We start from the raw sequence: 17,601 nt of genomic DNA, 5'->3' as shown, positions 1-17,601 counted from the left end.
GTGATTTGGCCTAAATAAAAGATTCACATACAGTAAATATTTGTAATACATGTATCTGTTTTTAAAAAGTCAAAGGGTATGGTGGTCAGAATTCAGAAGTTTTCAGTTTTATACGAATCCTTTAATTCTAACCCCCCTCTCCTCCTCCCCGCCCCCCCCCCCCCCCACATACACACTTCTGGTGTGAACTCACCTCCCCTTCTCTCTCTCTCCCCCCCCCCCCCCCCCCTTCTGATTTGAATCCCCCCCCCCAACCTTTTAGAAAGAACTTTGTTCCTATATGTTTTGTACAAGTTGTTGTTTTTTCAAAAATGTATGTGATAATTTACAAGTGTAACTAATGTTAATGTACGAATTTTATTCTTAATACTCATGAGACTCAAGAGCGTGGACACTTCCTTTTGTACAAGCTGTTTTTATCTATCTTTTTCCGTATGATCACTCAGATATTGACAAATGGACTGTTATATACTGTGATGATGATGCACGCTCAGATCTTTATCTCATTGTGACAGGACAGTATTCTTACATGTGGGTAAAAAAAAATTTTGTTTTTTATCTTTATTAAGTATTTAGGTATAAAAACATGTACACATGTATATATAAGTCATGGATGAAACAAAAAATTGAAAGGGCTGATACTTCCCTATGCGAAGTACAATCTATATTTATATGAATATCATAATGATACTAGACAGTATATGTATAATTGTATAGATTATGTCTATAGTACTTTGGAGAAAGTACCAAATATGCTATTCAACTCTTGTATTAATTAAAAAGGTGAATTTTAAAATTCATAAAATTAGAATCGTACATCTTGCTTAATGTGTATGCAGGCACTGCTCTCTCTCTCTCTCTCTCTCTCTCTCTCTCTCTCTCTCTCTCTCTCTCTCTCTCCTGCTTTTGTTGGTGAACACACATTTAATGAAAATGACAGCTTGATTTAACTGCCATGTGATGATAAATTGTAAAACAAATTAAAAAAAAAAAACTCCTCAGAGTAACACACACACACTTAAAGAATTTAAACCCCCCAAAAAATCAATACAGGGAGACTGAGTCTGCGAGTCGCAGTGTTAATGAGCTATGGAGTGGAATTCCTCCTCACAGGGATAATCAATAGAAACGAAGTGACAGCGTTTCACTGCATGCTTATAGGAATGTACTCGCTTTGTGTGAGATTATAAACGGGGGCACCTGCTAGTAGACCCAGAGGTAAAGGAGGAGAGAGAGGGGGAGAGAGGTAAACGTCCCCCACCTCACAATCAGGATGTGCATGTGGGGTGAGTTTTGTTGGTGTACTTTGTTATTGTGTGCGACTGTGGTTGTGATGGTGAGACACAGTCAATGGGATTACTCATTAGACAAAGGTTGACTCATCAGCGGATTGATTAGAAGGCAGCGTGATTTGATTAAATAATGAACATGAGCAATTGGTTTGGGCCAGATTGTTTTATTTTTAAGTTCATTCATGGATATATGTTAATGTTGTGGATATGTTAATCTTATCAATTATGATTTAGAAATTATATTTGTTTGGGGGTTTTTTTGTTCGTTTTGTTTTGGTTTTAAAATAGATACAGATACCTTCAGATATGATAGACTTTCTGAAATGTTTATTTTTTTAAAAAAATTTATATTTTAATGCGGTATTAAAATTTAAAATAATTCATATCATATATTGCCTTAGATTTACATAAACATAACTGAGATTATGTTTCTAGTTCATGCTGCCATGTACTACTTTGAGAAGCGGACAGGCATGCTTTCATGTAAGCTATGCGTGTACACTTCTCAAAAGAGAATAGGTGTCATGAAAAAATGCTACTATTTACCTAAAGTATTTCTTATAACCAGGGACAATAAAAGTAATGTTGATAATGCAAGGTATATATTCCAATATAATCAGTTCAATTTATTTTTAATTATCTTTTTTTCAATTGCAGCACCTTCTAAACCAAAGTTCCTTGACAAATTCTTCACCAATGTGGGCCTTAGCAAGAAGCTTCAAGGTCGAACCAGAAATGGTCTGGTAATTCAGACGATCACCACAGGAACGGGGGACGTAGAAAACCCAGAGGAGGATCTAACGATTGCAAGGGAGTGTGACTTACTCGGAACAGTCAGTGAACCTCCGACAGAAGCGAGCTCTCCTTGCGAGGAAGTTCCGGAGAAAACCACGCAATCAACACCTAATTCGCCCAAACTTTCGGGCATTGTTCGTAGGCGGCTTTTGGAATACCAGCAAATAGGGACCGGAAATAGGGGGCCAAGATTACGATCTGCATCTACTCCTTCATCGCCTTCATTCAAAAGGAAAGGATTTGTACACTTAAACCATCAAACATCAAGTAACTCAAAGGGAGAAAGCTCTCTAACTGTTCTGTGTTCAGGGTTGTCAAGAAATGAACAGTTTCGCCAAACGGTCATGTCTAAAGGTTTTGTGAAAGCCCTTGTGGACCAATACGACGGTCAATCTCATGAGAAGGATGGCAAGGAAAAGACAAAGGATGCACCCAAAACCGAAAATCCAGAATGCGAAACACCCGTAGAAAAAACTATTCTGGAAATTCCAAATGTGAAGCCCTCAGATGTTGTGAAAACTCAGCATTCTCCAAGGCTAAGTAGAAAAGATGTGGAGAAATTTGTGAAAAGTTCCCCTTCTGTTCAGAAAAAACCATCCCTTCTCATTCATTCAGATCATTCAAACTGTTCATCAGGGACAAACAGTCCTGCGCTGTCTCCCACACCCAAAAAACATGTGTTCAACAGTAATCGGTGTTCAAGCTCTTCACATAAAAGCAGCTCGTCAGACAATGATGTCGTAGTGACCTCTTCCCCTCGAAGTTCCCGCAAAAACAAGGAACTCGCTCCAAAGGAGCTGGTGGTTGATGCGTTCGAAAACGTTACGACTGAAGAGAATGGAAGTAAGAGTGATATAAGCAATAGCGTGAAGTCGCTGAGTTCTGGTTGTTATAGTAACGGGGTGTCATCTGTTGGTCAGGAGGAAGGGGAGACAACTGGGGAGGGAGTCAAGGTCAACCTTGACCCAGCAAAACTGTTTGACTCTAGTTGGTCTGATTCCGATGTGGGCAGCTTCAGTGACTTTGACAGTGACCTTGAAGAGGAACATCAAGAGAAGGTTAAGGTGGATATCTTTTTTTATTCAATCTGTTCTATGGTTTTATAGGTTTTACATCTAGAGTTTCAAGTTTCATTGAACACGAAGTAGAATCAGTAGATTATTTTTTTTTTGTTTTACAATTTTGACAACATCTAGATTGAAAGTTAAAATTGATCAACAGAAATAAAAAAAAATTGGAAAAGTTCATAAATCTGCCAAATTCCAGTCAACATGGTCAATATAAATGTAATTAGTTTAGTTGACAAAATTAATCAATTTTTCATTTCATATAATATTATTGACATGCCAGCCTGTAAACACTTAAAAAAAGACCCCTGTTCAAATACGATGCGGAATAAAAAGCAGTATAGCTGAAATAATCCTAGTGTTCTGTCAATAAGATATCAGTTGAAATAGTGCAGAGGCTGCAATTATAACCTCTTCGTGCATCTGCTCTGGACTAGAAGACAGAGAAATGTATTGATTATCTGCAGGAGACAGCTTTTAACACAAACCACTGCCTCAGACAAAAAAAAAGATATAAAGAAGCCTGCAACACACAGAGTTATATGACTGTTTAACAGTTTAATCCAAAGACAAGGGAGTAAATTTGATCTGCAAGCCACTCTCTACAAATGAAATTTAGTTGCCTCCCTTACCATAAGTTTAAATAATGTTAAATATTTAATGGTGAATTTCCTCACTAGATATGATGTTAAAGATATTTACCTATATGTTATTCCTTATTTTTATTTCGGATAGGGGTGGGGATTGGGTGTGCAGCGCAGCCAATACCGTTTTTCGGTTACGCTATTTTAAAGACATGCATTTTGTGTCTCTCATGTTTTATGGATGTACTGGGTTTTAGGGTTCAAAATTGATTTGTAATGTAATCACAGACAATATAAGACAGTTGAAAATGTAAATATTTTCTTATAATGTATTATATGGAAACCATGCATCGTAATTAATTGATTCATACGCCATGTTCACCTGCATCACGTTCCTGCTGAATTGTAATCCTGGCCTGTTAATTGAATCAGCACAATTCACACATTATTTCTTTTTGTGTGTGTGCATTTAGGGGAAAGAATGTCAAGGTCAATTTGTGTTGTGAAAATTATATATTACATGCAGTAAGATCTACTTTTTCTCAATCAATTAAGTTGTCTTACTTTGAAAATAAGATCTTGTTAATTAAGTGTGTGTTAATTTGCCTCCTGAAAACAGCTTTATTCAGGAATTTGTTCTGATCCATTGTTTGTGCTATAGAAGTACATATTTTGCAAATATATGTGAATATATTATGGCAAGTAAAATCTACAAATTAGTTTATTATTCATACACATGTATCATATAATCAAAGAAGGTTTCAGTATATTTAATCTTTGATCTGATATTTATCACTAGGAGGATCCAAACTGTGTCGGGCAGTGTAAATTAAAGAAGATTGCGTCAGAGCTCTTACAGACCGAAACAGCTTATACGAAAAGACTTCAGCTTCTGGATGAGGTACATGTTTGTTCCTGTACAATTTCATTATCTTTATAGGGCTATACTTGCTGAAATTTCTGTCAATTAATTACGATTGGCGCTGAAAATGCATATTTTTGTTTACTTATACGATAAATGTTACCGTTACTGTATACTTTAAATTACAATACTAGATTTGATCTCGTCACAAAAATGTCACAAGTTTAAAATTAAATTTTTTTATTTTCCTGCCAGGAAAGCAATGCATCCTTTTGAATATCAGTCAGTTGACAATGTGACATTGACAGCTAATTTTTGACGAATACAAAAAATTGGAGGATCAACACATTCACAATTATTTTATTGATTCAAGAGAGAAAAGATGGTACAATTTCTTCCGTTAAGCGTAAATTGATCCTTTATGTACAAGACAAAAACGAAGTATGTGAACAATAGTTGGAACTGCAACAATGACATACGATTCCCCTAAAGGCTATTTTTAGTTTCATCCTATTCAAAATTATAATAACTAAAGGCAAGAGTTAGGGTATGGTAAATGTAAAACAAATTACAATTAGAACCTATAATAAACGTTTGTGTAATTTAGCAAACAAAAACAACCACCTGACTTCCTGCAGACATGCAAAAAAGGGTTGGTTTGGCTCTTCTTCATTTTTCGTGGAAAGGCATCAAATTCCTAGTTGCAGAATTGACTAATTTCTTTGTTATTAGAATTATAATAATATTTGATCTCCAGTACTTTGAGGAAAGTGTCATTTCATACAACTCCACATTAATCTCTCAATTTATGCAATTATATTTACCAGCTAACCAATTTGTGGGTGTTTTTTAATTAAAAGATTAATCAGTCCAAAACTAGCGCATTGTCAAGTTTTTGTGTGCTGTAAATCACAACTTTTTAACAAATAAGGAAGTGTAACTCCATGCAAGGTTGATTATCTGAAATTTTTCATGTGTTTTTTATGCCAGGAGCTACAGACGGATGGTTATGATGCTCATAAAACCCTCTGCCTAAATTCATGGCCACTGCATGGGTTGGGTTCATGCCCTAGGGCTGGGGCAGTATGGCCATGTAGCTACTACGTCCCATGTATATTTGAAAAAAACTAAATGAATGGCTATGATGTCCATGAAACCCTCTACCTAAATTGTGAAATTTGTGGCCCCTGAGGTCCTAATAAGGAGGAGCAAATATGGACATATAATGAAAATGTATTATTTAAATCTTAAGAAATCCTCAGGATCTTTTCTACTTCCACAGTAGTGGGAGATGAACCGAATAGTATGATTATGATGTTCATGAAGGGATCAATCTACCTAAATAATGAAATTCATGGCCCCTGGGTGCACTTAAAACATTTTCATGTACTGTAATAGCTAGCATTCATTTTTTTCATTCTGATTACAATATGACCATTCTATATTCTGAATGAAATGAAGGACCTTTTAAAAAAATTATTATTTTTTTTTTTTTGGGGGGGGGGGGGGGTGTTACATGTAATTATCGTACAACAATAACATAAGATTATCACAACTGTCTTAAGTATTCTTTTTATATAACAAAATTTTATTACTATAGTCATCAACTTTGTAAATATCTAGAATATGGAATATATAACGTGTGAGAATGTAAATTTTGCTTCAGAATATTGATAGTAAACTTTGCATATAACCATATATATACTTCGCTCAAAATTTTCTTGCTAATCTTTTTCTTATTAATTTCCTGACTTTGAAACACAAATCTTTTCAAATTCAATCTATACATTCGATTTTTGTTTGTTTTTCATCTGGGGAGGGAAAGATTCAAGATGTTCATGGCTAACCCTTTTACACAAATTTACATCCCATTGAATGTATGTACGTCAAGCATTTGTTTAGTATATATTTACAAAATGGATCTTGCTACCATCGAAATTACGTCCCCATGAACTAGGAAAATTTTGGCTACACACGAACATTGACCCCCACAAATAAAAATGATTCCACAGTAATCAAACTTTAAATGAACTGTTAAAACTCTTTTGAAATATTCTCAATGTTTAAAAAACATTCTGGTAGCTACATGCATGTATATGCAGGGTCACAATAAGGCATACCAGTAATTTAAAGTTTTCTAAGTTTTCTTTTTTTTGTTTAAATTAGACTTTCCAAAAGAAGTTACACGAGGAGAATGACAGCCAGAAATTTCTGCCACCAGACGTGATACCACAGATTTTCTCCAACATTACCAGTATCCACCATTTCCACAAAGACTTCCTTCTGCCTCAGCTTACAAAACGCATGGAAGTCTGGTGTGTAATTTTATTAATCTTTAATTTTTTCATTTGTTTAGACATCAACATTAGATTTGTACCACAATTCATTGCTCAATCACTGTACATGTACATCACCAAAAGCTCCAAATCTTTCATACTGTTTCAAATATAATTTGAGTATACAACATTTGATAGAACTGCTTTTTGAGAGAGAGAGAGAGAGAGAGAGAGAGAGAGAGAGAGAGAGAGAGAGAGAGAGAGAGGCTACTCTCAATCTCTGTCAGATTTTGTAATTTTCTGATTCAAGTAATTCTTCTTATTGTAAAGACTTATTGATAGAGGATCAACAGGTGAAATTTTATGGTACTATGTTTTAACGATTTTTTTTTTCGTATAGGGATGCTCAGCCTCGAATAGGAGACTTGATGAAAACAAACGCCCCTTTCCTGAAATTGTATACAGAATATGTACGCAACTTTGACCATGCCATGAACCTCATTAATACTTGGATGGAAAAGTCGCCCAAGTTCTCCTGTCTTATCAAAGAAATCCAGGTCAGTATCACAGTACATTTGTATGACCATTTTGCAAATGCAAATGCATGAAGTAGCTAGGTGTAACTAATGGGGGGGGGGTATTAACTACATGTATGTTTTTTGATTTGATGTTGCACCACCTTCATGGTAGTGTGAAAATATAGAATAAATTTTAGCTCTTCCTTATAATCCTCAATTTTTACAATCGCAAATATGCTTCCTGATATGAACCTATAGAATCAATCTCTCACCAGAGGGCGTATTACGCTGCGCTACAACACCTCTGTTAACGTCTAAATGCCAAGAATCTTTGCAAAACCCATTCTCAATCATGATATTATAAATTATAGTTTTATATGTATTCAGTCTACATTTCGATGTTAAAGCCTCGCTAAAATATTGAAATAAAAAAAATGTATTGGTAAATCATGGTAACAAACAAAGAACTATTTCTCGGAGTATTACTCCATTACCAATGTTTTCGTGGCACTACTTTTTAGACGTTAACAGAGGTATAAGTGGAGCGAAGCAGGAGCGATAACTCTGGGTGGAATTTGCTATAGAATAGGGAAAATGTTCAATTCTGTGTGAACGTTTTTGTGACGTCATAATGATAACCACACATGTTTATATAGCTTGACAGGTGCAATATTGTAAACGTAAAAACACTGTTATATTAATGATTCTGAATGGTTTGCCATTCTCAAATATAAATATAAGTAATAAACAGCAATGTTAAAAAGTTCATCGGGATATGAACTTGGTTGGTATATGATCAAACCTTCTGGGAAGCCCTTCGGACTTCACAGGATTTGATCATGTGACCAACCGAGTTCATATCCCAGTGAACTTTTTAAATTGCTGTTTATTTCTTATATGAATTGCATGTACTACTGTACAATACTTTTATAATTGATAACACAGAGCCATCTGTATATGCATGTCAGTTCACTGTCATTTTGTCAAAGAACATTACATACATTGAGTCAGTTCAGATTGTTGATGGGCTTATTGTTCATCGGTTATTCCAGATCCTTCCAGAATGTGGAAAGTTGACTCTTCAGCATCACATGTTGGAGCCCATTCAGAGAATTCCTAGATACCAACTTCTACTTAAGGGTAAGTTATCCACCAACTCCTACACGTGTGAACCTTGCGGAGCATTTCTGTGTTTCCTATATTACGGTACTCGGCGCATAGTCTAAAATTTGGAAATGGGCTGCTAACTTGATGGAGTTGTCCTCCCTAGTAAGAGTGTTTGAAATAATCGTCTGCCCGACTGCCCGAAACGCATAACTTTTGGCACAGACAAACAAATCTGTTTGTTCAAGCGCTTGACTGAACATGCCCAGTTAATTTTTTAAGCAAATTGTATAAAATATTTTATAAAAAATCTTTCTAGTAATCCCTGGTTATTTTTAAGTTTTTTGGATTATGGGTAGTCACTGCCATTGAGTTTGAGATAATATGGTTTGATCTAATACAATATTTAATTTGAAATTATCGATAAGACCTGGTTGAGAAATGCTTCGTTAATTTGAATATGAAGATTTCAATATTTGTTAAATAAAATTTATACCTATTTTTGCTTTCTCAGATTACATTAAACATTTACCCGAAGGCTCGCCGGATATCCAAGATGCTAAAGGTCAGATTTCTTCTATGACAACAGTTAATTGAAAGATGAAAGTTATACATTGTACTCTTTCAAGAAATTAATTGATTATTTAAATTAATTTTTGCCTTTTAGTTATTAATTTCTCTATGAGTGCCAGATGAATTGTAAATATACTTCAAAATTTTTGCATCATACAATTATTTTGCTCTACATGTACACATGTACTAAACTTTTTAAAATTAATTAACGTTTCATATTAGGCCTTATTGAATGAACCCTCAGTCATCATATTTGCTTTGTATTATAAATGTTATATGATAACTTTATTTGATAAAGCTTACTTCATTTTACAGCTGCTTTAGAAAAAGTAGAAATTGCGGCCAAACACTCAGAGGAGGCCATGAGAAAAATTGTAAGTTTAAAAATTATGAATAATATTAAGAATATTATATATATATATATATATATATATATTTTTTTTTTATTCTGTAAAGTTTACTTAAAATTTGATGAAGTGATTTGAAGAAGAAGATGCCATGAGAACCTTATTTGAGATGTAAACAAGACAAGAGTGTAAATTTCACAAATCCGTTTTATAATGCATAATCATGGAATATTTATTTCTAGGAAAAATTTCACAAGCTTCTTGAGATCAAAGAAAAAGTTGCCACCACCATTGACCTAATTAGCCCCACCCGAGAATTGGTGAGGGAAGGGAAAATCAAGAAGATCTCGGCCCGGGGTGGAGAACGACTGGACAGATATCTCTTCTTGGTGTGTGGGAGTTATTTGTTAAAATTTTCACTGTAAAATGAGTAATTTATTCATGGTGGCTCAATTTTTGTTGAAGTTGTACCGTATATACTCGCCTATAAGTATTGTTCGCCTATAAGTCGGTTGCCATTTTTCAGGTTTATTTACAAGATTTTGCCATTGACCCTCTTATAAGTCGGGTATTTTTTTCTGGATAATCAGTCTACAGATTGTCAATCAAAAATAGCACATTTTATCAAGCATGACTATATTCTAGATAAAAAAATATTGGTGTTTGACCCCTCTGTTATCATTTCTAGATGCAATGCATTTTAAAAGTGTTGTGTTCAGTTAAGACATCTATCCTGGATTAATAACTTTCGATTTTGGACGCCATTTTTTTATTGATACACTAATAAAAACTTGGTATAAGCTTTTAAAAATATTTAAATAATTTTGAAAATAAAATGATAGTGATTTTAATCCTCTGCTGACTGATTAAGATGGTATAGCCCCTTTTAATAGTGGTGTGTTAGCTTGTGTTGTTTTAGGTGACCTGCCACCTACAGCCACCAATATAGCTATTATCACCTCAGGTGTAATTAATTATAAATAATAATAAAACGATCTTTATTTTTTTTTAACAGACCAGCAATTATTCTTGTGTTTAATTTTTAAGTATTAAACATCAACTGCTGTTCTGTAATCCCACTAGATCGCTTTTAGACGCCATGTTTTTTAATAGTTTTCTGTAAACAGAGTTATCTTTCTTGAAGTTTGTAACTTACGATTTTGGACGCCATTTTATTTTTTAAACACTCATTACAACTTGATTATAGCTCAAAAACTATTTTAAATGATACTGGAAATAAAATGACAGTGATTTTATCCCCTACTGACTGATTAGGACTGGTAATTAGCCTCTTAAACCCAGTGTTGGCTTGTGTTGTTTTAAGTACAGTAATACCTACAGCTATTATCACCTCAGGCGTAAATAATTGCCTGTTTAAATAAAAAATACTATCAAATAAACCTTGTTCATATTTTTAAGAAATACAGTTGAAACTTTCAATGTATTTATTAATGTGTTTATCTTTTTAGTAATTAAAAAATAAACATGTCAAGTATAGGGATTGCAAGCAAAATGGCACCCAAAAACGAAATTTAGTGAAAACAAAATACATGATTTTGACTGGTCTAGCTTACAATGTTTATGTCGCTTGAATGTTGCGTGGCACCAACAAAATTAATATCTTGAATATAATTGGTGTGTCGAAGTAATTTGTCCCAACCACTTATCTTTAAAAGTATTTTACCCTCGATATCTCTAATACTCGGATATCTCAATATTTTTAAAACAGTCCCATCTAGTTCAAGGTAACGAAGTTTGACTGTATATATAAAGAGTTCTTCTTTTCATCGAAGAGAATTAGCTTTTATAGATTTCTGTATACAAGTACCCTTTGTTTTATTAAAGGTGGAAAAATATTGGATTAACCCACTGTATTTTGAAGTATATGTTTATCTGTATGTTTTAATGTAATTTAATCATTGTACAAACATACGGAAAAAAAACATAACACAACATTTATTTCACCAAGAAAAACATTTTTAGAGCAGGAACAAATCTGTTTCTCCCTTATTGTCATTACGTAAAAAAAAAAATAAAAAAAAAAATAAATCAAAGCAGGGACCACCTGATTATTAAAAAAAACACCCTTCATAGGATTTTAACCTGGAACCTTTGGTATTGAAGGCCAACAATCTCTGCAGGCATTAAGCCCTTAGTGTGTGGTATTCTCAGTTAAGTGTCAATGTACATTGTAAGCTTTCCACAGAATAGCAAATGGAATAGGGATTTATGCCTTAATTCTCACTTAATAGGTTTTAATTGCTATAAATGTAGGCAGTAATAGATTATTTGTTAATATAAGAAGTTGCTTCAGCTAAATATGTCTCACAGTTTGGAAGATATTTACATTTAAGAAAATATTTCACAGAATGAATAGATAATAAAATTGCGAAAAAGATGATAAGGTAAACCTCTTCACTTTAATGAGTTTTAAATGCTAAAAAATGTAGCTAGATTATTTGTTATTTTAAAGAACTTTAGAACGTAAGAACTTGCCTCAGCCAATAAAATACTCAACAACAAGTCTCCTAGTGTGGAAAAATTGTCAGGTCAAACACCCTGAAATTACATCATGCTACACATAAATTCCATGATATTAAAAAAAAAAATTAAATTATTGTTGTACTGCATGCATTCAAACACAAGTTTGTCTCTATAATGTGTAGATATTACTATGGAATCATTTTTATACGTGTGGATCAATGTTCGTTGGTTTGAATAGCCAAAATTTTCCCTGTTTGTGGGGATGTAATTTTGTAGGTAGCAGGTTTGGGATAATTTTGATAAATACCGGTATTAAAAAAATTCTTGTATATATGTTCATGGGGATGTAAATTTGTGGGCAGGGGTTACCAATTAAAATCCACAAACATTGGTCTCCCACAAACAATGATGAATCCACAGCATGTGAAATCAAATTTGCAATCCTAGTCGGGGGATAACTGTTGGGAATAAGTCTTTTAATGTTTTGGATAATAATTATTGCATCACAAATCATTGAATTAAATAGATCATGATCAGAGAATAGAAATATTTTTTCTGATAAATTTAACAATGCTTTTTTAAAGCCTTATTTTCCCATGGCGGTTGAGTTTAATGTACAGATGGAATATTTTTAAGCCTGAGAATAAAATTGTATTAAAATACGTAAAACTCATATCAAATACAGTTTTTACCAAAGGTCAATTGATTGATTAGCATTTTGAATGAAACAGGAAATTCAGGAAAATTTTAAATATATATATATATATATATATATATATATATATATATATATATATATATATATATATATATATATATATATATATATTGAAAACAGATTAAAACTGTAAGGAAATGATTAATTAAAAAAATATGCAAGTGCATGCATGCAGGCATTGAAAATATTTGTATTATGCAGTTTTGATACATGCATGCATGTATATGAATGAACATGAAGAGTATTCTATTCATGAATATTTAGAACCACAAGTCCTTGATAGAGAAACATATTACAATTGAACCAATAAAAATTTCTCTTTGGTGGTTCATGCTGCAAGGAAGGTAAAGAGCATTCCAGAAAAATAGATCACTGGCTTAAGTGGTCTTTTCTAAACTTTTTTGTGCAGCTAAATTTACTTTCATAGCCCATAATGAACCACCAAAGAAAGCATCAATGCATGAATTCACTATAGTATATTACATACACTTTTTTCCTAATCTCTTTTAATTAATTTAAAGATCCATAAAAAGTTAATTACCAGTAGTTAAAGTATGTACATGTATTACATGTATAAGACAGTCACTATAGATATCACTCATTATTGTAATGTTGTGAAATATTTTCACTCCTTTTTCTGTTCTTTTCAAAGTTCAATGATCTGCTTTTGATCTGTGGAGAGGTACTGCTGGGTAATTACAAACTGAAGGCGGAGTTGACCATCGACGGTTTGGAGGTGGGTAATGCATGTAGAAAGCTAACTGTGGCACATTTATACTCGTAATCAGAAATATTTTAACTCTGCACATTTAATTGCCATGAATATATTGCTCTTGTATTTTTTTGCAGTTTAGTAAGAATTCGGTTATAGTGAATTTTGTGGGGACTAGCTGTCCCAAACATTTTCATGTTTGCTTTATATGCATGTAGTCTAGAGTACTGGCAAAATTTATTTGTGTAAATTGATTTAATTGTTGTAAATGGCAATCAAAAAAAAATAAATAAATAAATGTTTGGGAAAAAAAGAGAATATCATTATGGTATGTGAAAGAAAAAATAATCGCAATGTTTATTAAAAAAGTTTTATTAGATATTTTGTAATTTTAGATTTACTTTTTCTATGCATGCCTTAAAAATTTCTATAAATTCATTATTTTTTTGTTTTATATATCATTAATTCTTTTTAAATTAACAAAGAGTTATGCAGCAAAATTTGTGAAGGAATGTTAGAATACAGATTGTTGTATTAATGTTATTCTTGTATGTAGATTGTAGCTTATAAGCTATCATGATGTAATGTTAGGACACAGGACATAGGAGCTAGTCATTGTTGTTCACCAAAGACAATTGCGACAGAGAAGGATCGAGTTTCGAAGAATTTTATGTAGCATGTTTCTATATTTGGATTGATCATTTTTTTTTCTAGATTGAGGACAATATTACTCATGCTGACTGGGTATGTTGTCATGGAAATGGGCCCGCCTTAGCAACATTTAATTCCACATGCTTATAGCTGGCATTAACATAATTATATAAATACTATGCACTGTATACAAGGTTATTTTTGGCCCCGTGTTATTTTCGCTCTTCTACACTTGCAACATCTTCTCCCAGTATTGATTTTGCCCAGATAGTGTTGTGATAAAAGAGATGTAAATTAGACATTGGAATTTTCCCGGTCTTAAATTTACCCATTGACAACGAGGGTGAAAAGGGCAAAAATAAAACAAGGGCAAATATTTCACTGTGTACAGTATACCTATTTATTATTTACCATTAATCTTACTTCCTTCCAACAATTTGTTCGAGACATGAAGATAAAATTAAGTGGTACAGGGAAAAAATCAAGATTTTGTATTATGATCATGGTAGAATGCTAGTATAATTGCAGCCAAAGATATCATTTTGTTTTCATTTCAATTAAAGAAATGTACAGCAATTTATTAATGAGAGAAATGATAAGAAATTTGAAAATTTTTGGCTCATCAATTAAAGGAAAAGGTGGATAAACGAAACAATATTCTCTGGTCTGTTCCCAGAAATCTCATTTTGTCTTATTTGTCACAGATAATGAGAAAATATTCAATTTGTATTTAAAGGTAGGGAAGTAGTTTACTGTCTGTTAATTCATTACATTGTAAAAATACAGACACAAACACGTGTAATTTTGTACACGTGGATTGGTATTAAATGACCTTTTGGTTATGCACATGCTAGCTAGTACATGTGCTACTACTTTTTTCCCTACCAATTCAGCAACTACAATATTAAAGAAAGATTATAATGTTTGGAATTGAAATGCCAAGCATTAATTTATGTTCATGTTTTGCAATAATCAAAATCATTTTCATCTGTGAGCTTTCATTATCATTCAGTCACCATAGGTCCAATTTTAATAAATATGCATTATGAAAAATCAGTTTAAAATGAATCACCACAAAAAAAAATGTTTATAGAATTTATCAGGTGTGCAAGAGCATTTTAATGTAATATTTATTTCAACATGAGTTCAGTGCTTTAAAAGCATTTCTGCTATCTCAAATTCTAGTTTGATTTCTGCATTACCCATCTACATGCTTTAATGATCATTTATTTGCCATCTTCAAGTCATTTCAAAGAGAATCATTCTTAAAACAAATGCTTAAAACATACCTGTCCATTAAATCATGACTCAAAACCGAAACTCAATATGGCAGCCAACACCATTGCCCATATTTTATCATGAGTATACTTTCACCTATAAATACCAGTGAAATTACCCAAATATAGTTTCCAGAGTATGCTTTATTCATAATAAACATCCATATTAACTATTTTCTACAATTTAACCATACAAAGTCCATGATAACCACTTCCATTCCCCATAACTACATTGTACCAGTATCATTGTCCATGAAAACCAGATCATGTATCATGCTTACACATAGGTACCATTTAACATTTCCCTTGTAAAGATACTAGCATACATTTGCTTCATCAAAAATATACATTTATGTTTTTCATTATGGTGATGCAAATGATACATATGTATGATATTAAAACTGTTTTTATTTTAAGGATAATTAAAGTCGGTGCAACTGCGCCGCTCTCAGTGGAGAGAAAAACTAATTCATTATTTGTTGAAATAGAAAAAAATAAATTATGATGTACATTGGGCCAAGGGGAGGAAACATAAAATCATTTGGTTCCTAAAGAATTGTCATAGTCAGTATGTGTTTACAAAAAAATGACAGCAACTTTTTCTTCACATTTGCAAACTATTAAAGGACATCTGACATATTTTCCGACAGACATGAATAATAAATTGGGTATATTAAGATCAATATTATTAATTCATTATAATGGTTCAAGGAAATTAAATCATTGCATGCTTTTGGTTTACAAAGAGTAATGGTCTTTTAGGAATATAAAACTGGGAATACTGCTGAACAGTTTGTATATATCTGTATTTTAAAATCAAAAAGCTTTCCCATAACTTAATAAGTACTGTACTACCGGTATATGAAATATTAATTTTAAAAGGTGAAAGTTTTTAAAGGCTTAAATAAATGCAATTTTGAATAGAGTTTATAGTACATTGTTATTAATATTTATTCCATTTTGAAGACTTAATACAATTTAGAATAGAGTTGTTACCACTATTATTTCTTCCATTGTAACAAAATGTTACTTCATTAATACTTTCAGTAACACAAGATATCTATACCATCTAGCATCGACGTTGTATTATACAAAGAATGAATTGTTTCCATGTTTGTTGTGTTTAAGCGTATTTGTAATAAATGTGGTAATAATTGTTCACAACGCATGTACTATTTTGTTTGTATTTTTACAGATACTCGAAGGGGAAAATATTGACATTCCAAACACATTTTACGTCAAAAGCCGACACAAAATCATCCAGTTCTTAGACGAGTAAGTATATATACAGGGACCAAAACAACCATGTGTTGTGTAGTCATTTTGAATATTTGAAAATAGGTTGAAATACTTGTTAAATTTTGACAGCATTATGTCAGTTTATCAGTGATATTGGTTCAATGGATTGTCAAATGACAGGGGCTAATCCCTTTTTGACCTTAATTTCAAGTAACCATAGAGTTAGCTGCTATGATTAGAGTTGTGTTAACTAAAGCCAATATGTTACTTGAAATAGTGGCCTCTTGATTTACATGTACATTGACTTACAAGCTTACATTGAAATTATGGTCAAAACGGGCATTGGCCCCTGTGGGTCACATAGAATGCATTGAATATATAAAATTATTATGACATGTTCAATGATGGTTGTAATTGGTTTGATCGACCGTAGGCCTCCAATTTGAACTCAGGATTTGAGATTTTTTCTGATAAGCTGCCCAGTTAAGTTAAGAGTTCAGTTAAAACTAATAATTATTCTTTGCTATTATTATTTTTGATCAACATTCTACATCAGATGTTGTAGATTTTTACAAAAAATTATATGCGGCCATCCAGGCATATATACAGATTAGTCATAGATTAATATCGTACATAGCAAAAATATACTTGAATGTACTGTCAAATGAGTGATTTGGGGTTATTTAGGAAACTTAGACTTTTTTTTCAGATGTATCTGATATTGTTATGAAAGTTATGATATTTAATTTTTAAATAAATAAATGATTTTTTAGTACAGTATGTTAAAAACATATGTATATATATATATATATATATATATATATATATATATATATATATATATATATATATATATATATATATATACATTAAAAAAATATTAATATAAAGAATGATATACACCTTAGGAGTACTTATATTTTTATGAGAGATTGGCTGGAAAAGGATTACTATCGATTACATGAAGATAGTTTCTCAAATCAGCAGAAAATTTGATTTTGAAAGATAGCATGATGCTTAATTAAGAAGTATGTAAGTCAAATAGGCAAAAAGCTCTGGATAAAGGAGTAAATATGAACAAAAGCCCCTGACCAGGTAGATT

General features: G+C 32.3%; 1 protein-coding gene across 8 annotated transcripts in view; it reads left to right on the top strand.

Moving 5' to 3' along the window:
* Window positions 1–17,601, top strand: part of LOC105321647 (FYVE, RhoGEF and PH domain-containing protein 2) — a 57,010-nt gene that overhangs the window by 34,644 nt on the left and 4,765 nt on the right. For 5 of the 8 annotated variants that reach the window (XM_066082101.1, XM_066082100.1, XM_066082104.1 and 2 more), the window contains 11 exons: window positions 1,950–3,151; window positions 4,538–4,639; window positions 6,767–6,915; window positions 7,277–7,433; window positions 8,447–8,534; window positions 9,013–9,063; window positions 9,387–9,445; window positions 9,661–9,807; window positions 13,273–13,356; window positions 14,047–14,076; window positions 16,456–16,535. In XM_066082101.1, coding sequence (XP_065938173.1) covers window positions 1,950–3,151; window positions 4,538–4,639; window positions 6,767–6,915; window positions 7,277–7,433; window positions 8,447–8,534; window positions 9,013–9,063; window positions 9,387–9,445; window positions 9,661–9,807; window positions 13,273–13,356; window positions 14,047–14,076; window positions 16,456–16,535 — 2,149 coding nt within the window. Of the gene's footprint in view, window positions 1–1,130; window positions 1,287–1,421; window positions 1,440–1,949; window positions 3,152–4,537; window positions 4,640–6,766; window positions 6,916–7,276; window positions 7,434–8,446; window positions 8,535–9,012; window positions 9,064–9,386; window positions 9,446–9,660; window positions 9,808–13,272; window positions 13,357–14,046; window positions 14,077–16,455; window positions 16,536–17,601 lie in introns of those variants that run through there. The other 3 variants (XM_066082106.1, XM_066082108.1, XM_066082102.1) reach the window with 3 other exon arrangements.

This window comes from Magallana gigas, chromosome 4 (assembly GCF_963853765.1).
Source record: "Magallana gigas chromosome 4, xbMagGiga1.1, whole genome shotgun sequence".
Lineage (NCBI taxonomy): Eukaryota > Metazoa > Mollusca > Bivalvia > Ostreida > Ostreidae > Magallana > Magallana gigas.
Note: the sequence above shows the minus strand (reverse complement) of the source record. Positions and strands in the feature narration are given on the sequence as shown.